General features: G+C 37.3%; 1 protein-coding gene across 1 annotated transcript in view; it reads left to right on the plus strand.

Annotated features, from left to right (window-relative positions):
- Positions 1-14233, plus strand: part of Reln (reelin) — a 445708-nt gene that overhangs the window by 277565 nt on the left and 153910 nt on the right. Inside the window, 1 exon segment of the mRNA XM_021253949.2 lies at positions 11932-12083. Within this exon segment, the coding sequence (XP_021109608.2) occupies positions 11932-12083 (152 nt within the window).

Below are 14233 nucleotides of genomic sequence, written 5' to 3' on the forward strand. Positions count from 1 at the left end.
TTATCCGTATGTCCCACCTTTGAATCAAACTGCTTGATCTCAGATCATAAAAGGTAACCTTGCCTTTCACAGCACTAGGCTCTCCCAAACCCCACACGGGTAGCTTTATTACTTTTTGAGGAGGAGTTTGAGGGGTGATTTTCTCTTTTCTTTTACCTAAAGAAGACACATCTGTTAATTCAGCAAGGGCGAAACTTTAATACATACATTGGTATTTAGTGGGAGTCTTTCTGAACTTTGGCTTAACCTAACACGTCATTTAATTAGCAACTACCAAATCTCACCTAGCTAAGACTGTCTTTAGATGGAGGGCTTTGGAGAACCACGCACTGCAGTACACTTGCCCTCCATCCCAAATGCACAGGTTGTTTGTTTTTACCACTCACATCCCTTTTTCAGAAGAAACTTGTTGTTGTTTTTTTAACTTTCACCAGAATATTCATCCTAAAGAGAAACTGCACACATGTAATGCCAGTTAGAAGATTAAATCAAAACAGCAAGCTGTAGTCTTCCCCCGCTGCCCAAATCCTTGGAAATTAAGAATATGAGCAATTGGGTTTATAATGATATTATAAAACAAGAAAATACTCTCCAGTTGGGCCAGGAATCTCAGAGAACGGAAGGAGGGAACCAAAATTTAAAATGTATGTTGAGAGAGACCCTGTAAATGGCACTGCACTGCAAGTCCTGGATGCTGGACACAGGAGTCGGGGTCCCCAGGTTGCTGGGGCAGGGACTGCTAAGCAGGCGAGCCCCTCACTACACCCAGGAGCAGGGGTGACGGGTGCTTGGGGTGGAGAAGCAAGCAGTGTCCTGGTCCTCAACAAAAACAAGTCTGCCCGCAGTCTGGGGATTTTTACATTGAAACCAGGAATTGCAGATACAAATTTAAACAAATGATCTTGGATCACCAACTTTGAGAAAAATCAACTTCATTTTTCAAAAACTTCCAACCAGAGAACTAAGAGTTGAATAAATGGAAGCAAAGAGAAATGTAAACTGTATAACTAGCACAGCTGATATCCTCAGAGGGCTAAGAGAACATACTGTATTTGTGAAACTGGAAGAGAGTTCATAAGAAAAAACAAAACAGAAGTGCGAGAAATGAAAATATATGATGATCGAAACAATTTTACTGGATTCCCTGTCACGAAGTTTCATTGCTGAAGAACAAATTGGTAAGCAAGAGCTTTTAATCTTGACGTATCCTGTCTCTGGGTGCAGGGAAAGAGGATGTTGAATATGGGGAGAAGAGCAGTACACCTAACGTTAGAAGTGGGGGAATTCAGAAGGTAGAGGAGCTACATAAAATGAGATATTAAAATAAAAAATTCTAAAGTTCTCAAGATTAACAAAAAGGAGAAGAGTAAAGAGGAGGCCTAACTTCTATGAGTGAAAAAAAACTGTTTAGCATGATGAGTGGAAAAAGACCCAGTTGTCAACCACTGGAGAGAAACTGCAGATCACTAATAAAAGAACAACTATTAAAAACTCCTCAGTGAGACTTGCTGTACTTTTCTTGCTGTCATTAAGCCTGTTTTCTAAGAAAATAATTATCTTAAACCTCTGAGGGAAAATTGTTTGGAATGTAAAATTCTTTCTCTTACCAAACAATCATGAAATGTTAGAAAACAATAAAAAGCTTTTCAGACACACGGATTTTGTAAAGTTTAGTACTCCTGAACCCTTTTTGAAAGAATTTCTGGAAGATGTGTTCCTGAGGATTAATTAATCCATGAGGAATATAAGAAACTCAAGGGAGCCAGGGAGCATGTAAAAAGTAAAATTTGCAGTTTAGTTCAAATAAATATTGATTGTTTAAAATGTTTGATGAGAATTTAAAATTTAAGCTCGAAAGACTTCAGTATGAGATTACAGAGGGTAGATGAGAGGAAACGAAAGGATTAAAATGCTGCCAGAGTTTTTTTTTTTTTTGGAACCAGGGATCGAACTCAGGTCCTTGCACTTGCGCAGGAGGCGGCAAAACCACTGAGCTAAATCCCCAGCCCAGAGTTCTTAACTTGGTTAGAGTGAGAATAAAGGTGTTGCTTAACTCTTTTACATTAATGGAAAGCTATGAGTATAAATAGAAATTTATGTCTTGAAAAACTAGATAAGCCAGATGTAGGCTATATAACAACATGGAACAAAGAAGATAGGTTAGGAGAGTTATGAAACGTAAATAAAATTCAGGATGAGTAGAAAACAGAAAACAATTTGTCAGCAGCCAATTCAAGCGTCTCAGTAATGTGAAAATTTTGAGCAAGTTGTATTCATTTATTGACGGAGATTCTCACCGTAATTTTTTTAAATCAGCTGTATGCTTGTCCTTTATGAGAAGTTCAGCCTTAAATAATGTAAGAAGTTGAAAGTGAAAGAGAAACTAATATATTAGGCACAGGGAACAAAGAGGGAGTGAGGTATTTTAAAATTATATAGAATAGAATTCAGGCTTAATTATCAAAGGAGAAAAGGGGATCTTCTGCCCATCATGCAGAGCACTTTGCACAACACATGGTGCCTAATAAGCAATCAGACAAGTCAGAAATACTGTTTTTCCAACCATAACTACTCTCACTAATGTGATGCAGTCCAAAAGGCTCTCAGAGGAAAATTATATTCACATTAGTTAATAAGACATAAAGAAAGCACAAAGGTAAGTAGGCCAATGAAACCTAAGTCATTCTCTAAATACAAGTAAAATCATCAAGAAAAAACCATTAGTTAAAATGAAAATCGTGTGTTTAAAAACCATACAAGGTGCTCAAACAAATTATGGTAAACTTGTTACAAGCTATTAAAAGACATGTACCACGCCTTGTTCTAGTTTTCTTTTGACCCAAGTTTGAATATTGCCTTCTTTTTATAAGAAATTTGCTTTTATGTTCATAAAATAAAAATAGTAATTTTTCCAATAACAAAAGTAAATTAAGTAAATATAAATAAGCTTTACATACTGAAATCCTTCTGGAACTCCCACTAAAAATTCTAACAATGCAAACCCCACAGTGCAAACAGTTTTCTTTCAGCTAAGTATGATTAATGATTGTCTTAGCAATAATGTTTTGCATACTCTACTGTGATGTCATCAAAGATTGATACTCTTAATTCTAACGTGGAGAAAAAAGCAACCATTACAATTTAGAAATTCACTTGAATTACCACTTTGACATATTTTAAAACAAAAATAGCACTATATTTTACAGAAGGAGAAAAGGGAAAGTAACATTTATTGAGACTCTGTAATGTTCCATGCCAATACATTGTTTTTACTAAACGATCTCCAATCTAGGTTGTATTATTGTCTTAAGAGTGAGAAAGCTCTGTTTTCCAGCCATCCTGAAACTAGTATTCCTTATTAGTATTATTCCAACCAGAGTGTAAATAAGCATGATGCACGTAATAAAATCCTAAAGCAAAACTGAATTTGAGTGAAATACAATGGAAGAAAAGAATGTTTTCAATGCAATGCATGCTGGGAAGCCTTCAGATAGAGCTCCTCCGTTGCCTCCATCTAAGCTGTCATGGTGGAGGGAAAACCTATAAATGCAATGAAAGTGGGGAAGCCTTCAATGAAATGCACACCTTGCTAGACTTCAGAGGACTCTTACTGACGATAAACCTCATGAATATAAATGAATGTGGTAGAGCCTTCATCTGTGGCACATCCCTTATTAAATATCAGAGAATATATCTCAAATACACCCTTTATGAATGTAATAAACATTTTCCCCTAGCAGAATTCATATAAGATTTTTTAAACTTATGAATTTGGTAAATACAGTATAGTATCTTACAGCATGGCCTTATTCTGTATCTTAGTTCATACCTGAAATTGTCATCTTTAGATAGTTTAATATAACCTGGAGACTATTAACAAAATGAATTTTCATATGTAATATGAAATATTCCACTACCTTTAGTGCCCTTTATGCCAACATTAGAGGAAAAAAATCTGATTAAAATATTAGACCTCTATTTCCTATGTTTATATTCTTAATATTTCCACCAACCTATTATGAGGTAATTTAAATTTTCTTTCTGAATTATAATACATATAAACTGAATGCCTTGTCCTTTATCTATTCTAGGTTTTCTCTCCCCTTTTGGAAATTATTTGCTTGTTGCCAAGCAGATCTGTAAAGTAAAAGTCAAAAGTACCCTCATGCTAATTCCCATTCCTCACTGAAAACATAGGCATATATTCATTCAGAAATATTTCTATTACAAAGAAAACCCCACTAGAATCACTCTTGGTATATTATACTTTAACCTGAATTTTTAAGAACAAAATAAGATATTATGAAGATCTCTTCTTTTCAGTAAATATGAATCCTCTCTACTTCAAAAAAGGGAATATACCAGTTTATCTAGCAGAACCCCTCATGATAGACAAAGAATATTATAATAAACACTCGTGTTTGTTAAAATATTTCTGAAAGATAAATTGAAGATGAAGTAAATAAATGGGAGGTTCAAATACGCATGTGCATGTTATGGTTCCAATATGAAATGCTCCTCAAAGGCCACGTGCTGAAGGCTTGGTCACCAGCGGTGATGCTGTTGGGAGCTAGAGAAGCTGAAGGGGTGGGGCCTGGGGGACTTACTGAGGTCAGAGGGCTGTGTGTCCCGGAAGCGGATGTTGAGACCCTGGCCCCACCTCTTCCTGTCTCTTTTTTGCCCAGATGCCATTAAGACTGTGACTCAGGCCAGATGCTTGGTTATGAGGCCGTACTATCTGAACTTGTTTGCCCACCCTCCATCAAAAGCACGAGAAAACCACCAAAAAAATGAGAAAATGCATTTACTCACAATTTGACCAAACTGGGAGGGCAGTTAGTCCACCCTCCTCTAACACTCAGAAGCACTTTAGTACTGGCAGGCAGGTAGGTAGCACAAAAGCCAGAAAACGCGTACGCAGATTCAGCCGATCTCTGGCTCAGAAAATTGTTGAAAGTCTGGGGTTGGAAGTCGGCGCTCTCAGAGTGGGGAAGCAGGACAAAGAGCTGAGCTTTAAAGTCCTAACTTGTCAGCTCTATTTCAATTTCTGCGTTTCACCATGAAATGTGCCCATTTGCTCTACCGTGCGCTCCCCATTGTTTCTATTCTGCCTCACCAAGTGGCCAGGGACTGAAGCTATAACGTAAAATAAAATTTTCTTCCTTTAAATTATTTATCTCGGGTATTTTGCCACAACCTGAAAGCTAACACAGTGTACTATACATATGTATGTCTGTATATAATTTCAATTTTGATGGTTATTGCCAAATGGCCCTTCAAAAATATATCATTCTTAAAAGTATTAAAAGTATAAGCTTCTTAGAACACAATTACTCCAATTCACAAAGCATTCCAGAATAACTTTCTGGAATCAGCTTTCTACCTAAAAACATCTTCAGATTATTTTCACTTGGTAAAATACTGCTTTTTTATGACACAAAAATAGTCTTATTTTAAAATATAAATTAAATATTATTGTGACTTTGCTGTATGTAAAGAACAAGATTTCCTTAAGGCATTTTATTGATTAAAAAGCTTTTTCTCTGTGCTCCAATACCACCTCTATTTGTAATAAATAATAGATACCAAAGTATTTATAATAAATAAGATGGGGCTTTTTATTTTATAATTAGTCATAAAAGAAGAAATACATTTTTATGTTGTACGGAGTTTATCCCCTTAGGCAGACATTTCTTCAAATGCAAACTGCATTTCTTTGGGGAAAACAAACTACACAGAGGAAATACTCTTTTTTGAGAAAAATTGCATTACCATCCAAGATATTGCTAAAACTACAGAGCTCTGCAAATAGCCACTGCTGGTCCTAAAGATTTGGTTATATTGTAAATTCCTAATTTTACACCATGTAATTATTATGTTAGGAGAGGGGGTTTCTGGTTTTGTTTTGTTGATTTGTGTGTGTGTGTGTGTGTGTGTGTGTGTGTGTGTGTGTGTGTTACTGGGGTTTGCACCCAGGGCTTTTACAATGAACTTCACCCTTTCTTTAAAATTTTTATTTTGATACAGGGTCTCCCTAAGCCGCTCACTTGTACTCCTTCTCCCTCAGCCTCCCAGAGTGGGAATTATAGGCGCATACCACCACACCTAGCTAGGGACTGTATCATTTTCTTAAGTGAAAAGTGGCGACAACTTTGTGACCATTCAGATCAATACTCTGACGTTCAGGAAGGTGACTCTCCCTGAAGACGCTCCCTATCCTCTTCCCAAAGCTTTACCTGAGTCCACTTCAGCATATTTTGCCTCTGAACCTGCTTGAACCAGTGTTTATACAAACTCATGAAAGAATGAGCTTGTGCTATATCAAGTTCCTACTGAACTGTAAATAAATGCAGGGTAATTTATCCGAAGCAATGAGACTTTTATAAAAGATACGATTTGAAAAATTTAGAAAAGCAAATTTCTCTCTGCTTTCTCTTTAAATTTTTCATTCCTCTTGACTATAAATATTTGGGTTTCTAAAGAAATTAACTTCAATATTGTTTTATCTTCTAACAGTCTTAGTAGGAAAAATAAAAACTAATTGAAAGTAAAATTGAGATGTTGTACTTTAAAATAAAGATTGAAAATACATATGCAGTCTAAATATCTTCTCATGTAGCTCTATCTGTGGTAGAGATGGTAAAAAGGACTCATTTAGATTAGACTAAAAACATTATTTATGACAAATAAGAGAAAGCAGCTACTAATCTCATTTCTCACTTGAATAGAATATTCTGCTAGTCTATGGCAATTCCATCTTTTTCAATCTATTTTTTCACTTTAAAAATACTCTAAAGCAGATAGATGTCTAAGAGAAGCCCTCATCTGCATCATTTATCACCTTAACTGGCTTTGTGGATCAGTAGGCTGAGTGCTTTAATTGGGATAAATGGAGCAAGTAAAAGACCAATGAACCAGTGGGGAGTTTTCATGTATGCATCAAGAGAAGCTCCTGGGTAGTTTAAAAGTGAGCCGGTAGTCAAGAGCTGTTTTAAAAGTTGTCCTTTGTGTTCTTTAAGCGATTGGTATAATCTGTTAAAATACACAGAATTCAGTTCCTAAGACTTTGGTCCCAAATCTATTATAACTGAGATGGTTCAACATATCATCCCGGTGTGGTACCCTCTTTAGAACTCTAACTGTTAAGATAACACCAAACTGGGAAACAAGACATTTCAGTCTTTGAGCTAAACAGGCAGTTGGCCTCAGGCAAGCAAGTTTACTTCCCTCTGGGTGTCCTAGTTTCCTCCCTGGACAGACAAGTTAGTTGTATAAATAACAAAGGCCCAATTAGATATGACTGGAAATACAGAGGAGAAAGACAATTATAAAATATTTTAAAGTTTAAAGTATGATGCACAAATTCAAAATATTAAAATTTCTCATAAACCATAACAATTATAAAATTATACATATAGAACCATATACCACAGTTTTAAATAAGTCACATACCTCCATCAATATCTGTTGCCAGACTTGTGGTATTGTAGAGGCATACTATTTGTTGAGTGTTCCTAAAAATTGTTTTCCTGCATAATCTTTGCTTTGAAAATAGAACAGTCAAGCTTAGTTGATGAACTTTGTAAGAGAAATTAAAATAGCATGTTCTTTTAAAGACAAGTGAAAAAAATAGTAACCACCCTACCTTTTAAAAATGATTATTTAATATTTTTTAAAGTATCCTATTCTAAAAAAGGAGCTCACTGATCTGAAAGATGACATAGTCATTTAATTTGTTAACACCTCTGATGACATAATTAAATGAAAGCCTAAAGAACTAATCAGTTAATTTCTTTTAATTCCTCATCATTGTTTTTTTTTTTTTTTTTTTTCGTTTTCTTCTTCATCATTGTTAATGGTACCAGTCTGCTGAAAATTTGAAGCCATGAAAACAGGGCTGAGTTCATGCAATCCCTTTCCCTGAGCAAACCTATAGAAATGTTGGATAAAGTATGAGAATTACCTTTAATACAAACCCTTCTAACCTATGGCCCTAACATAGGGGAAGAAAAATGAGCAGAGCCAGAAGCAAAGGGAAACAGAAAACTTAAACAATTAGTCTGTTAGTAAAAGATTAGATACTTCAGGGTACACCGTGCCCAGATAGAATCTAAGCTTGAAGATCAGGGTTAAAACACCTACACTAGATATTTGGCGGGTGGCAGCTAGAATTGATGTTCTTGTATCAATTCTGGGTTTCTACAGAGCTCCACCCCTATAAAGATAGGATAGCAGCTCCTCTCAGTAATTCAAGGGGGGAAAATCTCCCGGAAGATGGAAACTATAACGAATGTAAAATTGACATTCATTCTCCCTGGCTGTTACGAAAATTCTAAACTGAGGAATAAATGCAAAAATAGTTCAGTACTGGGGACCCTCCAAGGAGCTCATGCACACAAATGCAAACACTCTTTAGCTACATTTCTACCACACAAACTATGTAGAAATCACAGTCCACTGAAGATTAACTTATAACAAAAAGTATAATCTACATGATGTTATGAGCCACCTAGAAAGACAGTCAGCAAACATGAAAAACAGGAGAATGTTCCTTACCTCAGCCAGGCTTCACCACCTAACAGCACATACTGTGGAGCTGGAAACTCCTCTGTGGGTGATTGATGACTGGATTCATCCACATATGAGTATAGCGCCCTCATTATCCAGTTGCCCTCCAAAAGGCCAACCACTCAATGTATGAGAATTTGGGAGACATTTTACGTCAAATCGTAACAAAAGAGGGAAAGATGGTGGCCATGAACAGACCCACACTTATAGGAAATTATTACATGACGGAAGTAGTATTACTAGTCATTCTGGGAGGGGAAACTGAGAATGGTGCTGGAATAACTGGTTATCTATTCAGAAAAAATAAAATTGGATCTCAACTTCATTCCTTACCCCATCAATTTTAAATGAATTTAAACTAAACAAATGTAAAAAAAATTTAAAATGTTTAAAAGAAAACACAGGGCATAGCGCTATGATCTTACTATCCTATTTACTAAATAGGAAAAAAGACACATCATAAATAAAAGATAAATTCTGCTATATTAAAATAAAACGTTTTATACATTCAAAGACACATAAACAAGATGAAATACATGTCATCCCCCCCAAAAGATTATTACCTAAGTAAAGAATTCAAATCACAAGGAAACAAGAAAAAGACAAAAGCAAGAAGAGCTTAATAGGAAATAGACACAGGACAGAAATTGACAACTCAGAGAGAAGTAACCTCTACTGGACCATAAGCATAAAGCTGTTCAAATTCACTATAAACATGGGAACACAAACTATGATAAAATTCCATTCCAGCCTATCAGGCCAAATCTTAAAAGTCTGACAAAAACCAAGTGATGAGAAGCTAGTGGAGAATCAGGACTGTTTTACCCTCCTGATGGGAACATACATTTACCCATGCTTCTAAGTATACTCCTGAGCTCAATTTAGATTCTTGCAAGAACCCTACCACAGACAAATCATTGGACTGACTGATTTCTTAGTTTTCCTAAGGTGGACATAGTTGGTTCCATTGTAGATGCAAAGGAGAAAAAAACAACTCGCTAATATGATGAGTGCTTTAGAACATTTGGTCTCATTTCTCTCACAGACAACAGTAGAAAAATGGCTGAGAGGGGAAAGCCATCATATATCCAAACACTAACGTAAGGACCTTTATTGCACCATTGCTAGTAATAACAAAAGAAATGGAAATGACCTAATTGTCCATCAAAAGTTTATGGCTATTTTTAAAAACCCAATCTCTGACTTCTATTATAGCCAAAAATGAATCAAAAGGTTTCTGTTTGAGTAGTTTTGAGGTCCTCTTCATTGTATGTGCTCTGACCACTCGACAGTGTTTGACCTGCTACTACTGACAAAATCCGGATGGGCAGCAACAGGTCAGGGGGGGCCAGTGTGGAGAAGACAGAGGAATTGAACCAATTTGTAGGATGAGAAGAAGTATTATTTGCAAAAGGAAGAGGCATTTGTGGTCAGAGAGGCACAGATACTAAATAAGACCACTCACTTAAGCTTGTGACTCATAAAAAGAGATCTAAACCTGAAGACTTCTCTGATTCTAGGCATATGTAGAGTATGTGCCCAGGGCCAAGGCAGATGGAGAAGCCATAGCGCAGGTGGCCATGTGCCAGGAGTTGGGTCTAGATGGGGCAGATGGTCTAGTAAAGGTCTATGGGGCACCAGAGCTATGACTTTAAGGTGGAAGGGGCCATGAAATCGAAGACAGGCAGCCTCAGAGGCACCAGGTTTTCAGGCTAGATACAGGGGGACTTTGTGACTGGAAGAGCAAATAAAAAAATCCCAGGATGGCAGTGACTTCAGACCTAGACCTGGGGCAAGGGGAACTGCTTTCTTCCTCTGTACCTAGTGTGAATTGTCTCACAGGATAACACAAGGAAGACGGTGGAGAAAGGCAAGGGGAGTGAAGGTGGGATCCAGGCCGGGCATTGGAAGCCATCTGGACCTGGAACCCTTTAAGGTCTCCATCAATAAACAAGAGTTATTGAGCTTCTTCTGGGCATTGGGCACTGGGCCATATTTAAAAACATAAAAGTAAGACATCTGTCTTAGGAGTTGACGCAACAGAGATAAAGGCGGATAAAGAAATGGAAGCAATGCACTGTGAGCAGTGGCCTCACAAAGGAAGAACCAAAGTGTGAGATGGCGTGGTGGGCTGGGAGGGGCCTCTAGGAAAGGCTTTACAGAAGGATGTGTGCTATTTAAAGCACACACAGCATGTGGCCATGAGTTTGTTCAGTAGACAGTAAGTAAGGATCCAGAGGCCTGACAGAGGCTATATTAGTAACTTTAAGTTCCTATTACACAGCCAAAAGTTTGGTACAAAACAGAGTAAGACATGAAGCAGCCAGAGAGGTGAGACCAGAAGTGTGTTCCTGATCAGGCCAAGAAGGACCATCTATTCTACATTAAGGAGTGTGGAATTTGTGCAGATGCAATGGGGAAATCATGGAAGAGCTTAAGCAAAGGAGAGATATATCATATTTTCATCTTAGAAATATCACCCTCACCATCTACTGAGTGGAGTCTGAACTCATCTTTGCACACTGTCCGTGGGTTGCTCACAGTTTCCTATGCAAGTATATTTCCTACTACTCCACCAACATACACCTTCCACCAAGGTCTGTTGGTGTCTGCACCATTCATAGTTTGGGGGTCATACCCCATTCTCAGCCTCTGTCCACAAGACGTACGAGCACAGGCTGTGGAGACAGACCCCGGCCTTCCTTAGCTGACCTTAACATCTCTTTATATCAGTTTCCTCATCTAAAATGGGTAGAACTAGTTACTGTCTCATACTGTTCCAGAGAGGGTTAAATGAGTTTAATGTGTAAAGTGCCTAGAAAAAGAATTGGCACATGAGTTAGCACTAAATAGAAAAATAGAAGTTAGCTATTTTAATTCTCTTTTGCATATTCAGAGATCTATTTGACAAGACCCAGTTTAAATTCCATCTCCTTTTGAAAACTTGCTAGACTTTTGCGAGCTCTCATGGCTTTTCATTCTATATTAATATGTGAAACACTATACACATATTTATATTTATATTACGATACTGTCTTCTATGATTCATTGTTTCCACATTTCAAATTTGATTTCCCAACTCAACTGTAAGTACTTTAAAAATAAAGACTCTCATTCTGGACCATGGCTCTGGTCATATAGTACACAGGCCATACATAATATTGATTAAACTTGTCATTCTATAGAACCATAACTGTAAATGGAATGTGTTTAAATTATATCCATTGTCTAAGATCTGCAGCACCACATCTTTATTTGAGAATTATTCATTATTAATAAATTTTCTTAATTAAAAATAAAATGTTATGCTTTATAAAGCTTTGATGTAATATTCTAAGTCTCAATGATTCTCCTTTTTTAAAGATGGGACATCTTGGGAGCTGTCATTGGTACAGAATGTGGAACAATAGAATCAGGTTTATCAATGGTCTTCCTCAAAGATGGAGAGAGGAAATTATGCACTCCGTACATGGACACTACTGGTTTTGGAAACCTGCGGTTCTACTTCATTATGGGTAGGTACATTTTTAACAACCTTTGTTGAACCTAGGGCAGATTCCAGGTCAGTACCTGTTTCTAAGGAAGTATGATCATTTGTACTCACCCCTACTTCAGCCAGCCATGCTGACGCCATCTTGAGAGAGTAGGGCTTGGCATGCTGTGAGTAGGCCTGCAGACAAAAAGCCAAAATACCTTTCTTTCACCTCAGCCCCTGTGGTCATAGCTGAAAAGACAATGCTAGAGAGGCTAAGAGAAAAACAACTCTGTTTGCAAAAAAAGAGTCATCAAGCTGAGTCATTTGTTTTCATCAGTATCTCATCATTGCCTAACTTTCTTGTTGTGGGAAGGTTAGAAAGTAAAAGGCTTATAATACTTTATTGTATTTTAACAAGACTCTCTACTTCCTGTTTGCAAATTCATAAATAAAAGAAGTGTTTTTAAGATACGTTTTTCTTCAAATTTGTGTTGGAAAAATACCCAGACATGAAGGAGAAGGTTAAAAGTTGTGACCTCCCAAATTTATCCCGTTAATCAACAAGAACCACAGTGACATATTCATTCACTGGTGTCATTCCAGGCATGTGCATGGTGTCACGTGGCTTCTTTGTTGGGTGGCTAGAAAGGCACAGGCAACATCTGGAAGCAAAACAGGAAACAAATACTGTCTACCTTTGAACTTGCTGGCAAGGCCATCAGGACAAACAGGTCTTCTGGGTGGCAGTCATACAGCAAAGGATGTGTGGTAACCCTGTGGGCTGTATGGTGCCCTCAGGCATATTGTCTGTGTGACGCCATGTGCCTCGCTTCCGGTAATGATCTGTTCAGAACAGAGAAGTCTCAGAAATAAAATGATGGAATTTCACTTGAGGAGGTATTCTTACCTTGGCACTGAAATGGTTTACATGTAGAAAGGCCAAAAATTCGCTTCCTTAAATTAACTCATATTCAAACCATCTCTTATTGCATTAAAAGCGGTTCTTGGAAAACCTTAAGCAGAAATTTATAAAAATTTAAAAATAAAAAGCTGTAAAGAAAAGTATAAGCCAGTCAAATTCAGGATTTTTTTCCCTTTTACCATTTCTGACACAATATATTTGAATCTTGATTTTTTTATAGTAAATCCACCCAATTGAATGTCTTCATATAAGATTAAATCATCATTGTATAAGTGCTTATATATGAAATGTAAGTCATATTTAATTCTCTCTGGAGCAAAACAGATCATTAACTAAAGAATTAAAATAGTATTGGCTAGAAAGGACAAATTAACTTGAATGAGCCCAGAGAAATACGTTATCCCAAAACAAAAGAATCTTCATTCAATTAAAAGTCAGAAATACCTATTGAAAAAGAGCCACAGCTCAAGATGTACGGAGAATTCCAACTGGGGAGAGTAAACTGAATCATCTTAAATAGAGTTGCTGGTCAAATGAGTTAATACATGCAAAGTGCTCAAAACAGTGCCTAATAAATAGACTCATCTGTCTATTTATGATATAAAATTACTCAGACGAAGCCCCTGCCCACACATAACATCTAACTCTGTACAAGGGAAATGCAACATGCAGTTCCAGAACCAAAAGGCTATGAAAGGGCACAGAAAGCTCTGGGCAGTCGCAGTGGAGGTGAGAATAAAGCTTTGCAAAGGAGAAGGCCTTTGAACTCAGCCTTGAAAGCTGGGCATGATTTACATTTAAAGAACAGGAGAATTCCAAATTAGGCCATTTAGGGGGTGGGAAGAGGCATGAAAAATAAAAGCACATGATATGTTTGGTCCTGAGTGATTTTCCCAGTATAGCTGAATGGTAGACCTAGGATGGCGCTAGAAAAGAGAATTAGAGCCGCAGTGTGATTTTCTCTAATCATACACTGTGGAGTTTTGTACAGTTACTTTAAGTGATGTAGAACCAACAGAGGATTTCTGTTCTGTGATCTCACCTGTGTTCCAGAAAGATCCTTCTGGCAGGAGTGTGAAGGAGAGACTGAAATAATCAGAAAAGACAACACACCCTAGTTAAACTTGCATTTCAGAGACACAGTTATTTTTCTGTGCCATGCGTGCTATCTGAGCCCCTAACTTAGGGGATAATTGGCCCCAGTCCAAGCAAAAAGATCTGAGGCAGTGGTAAAGGTAAAGAGCAGGAGGGCACAGAGATGGCCCTGC

The sequence above is a fragment of the Heterocephalus glaber genome, unplaced genomic scaffold (genome assembly GCF_053883595.1).
Source record: "Heterocephalus glaber isolate CG9 unplaced genomic scaffold, H.glaber_assembly_v1.0 deba00000676, whole genome shotgun sequence".
NCBI classification, from domain to species: Eukaryota; Metazoa; Chordata; class Mammalia; order Rodentia; family Bathyergidae; genus Heterocephalus; species Heterocephalus glaber.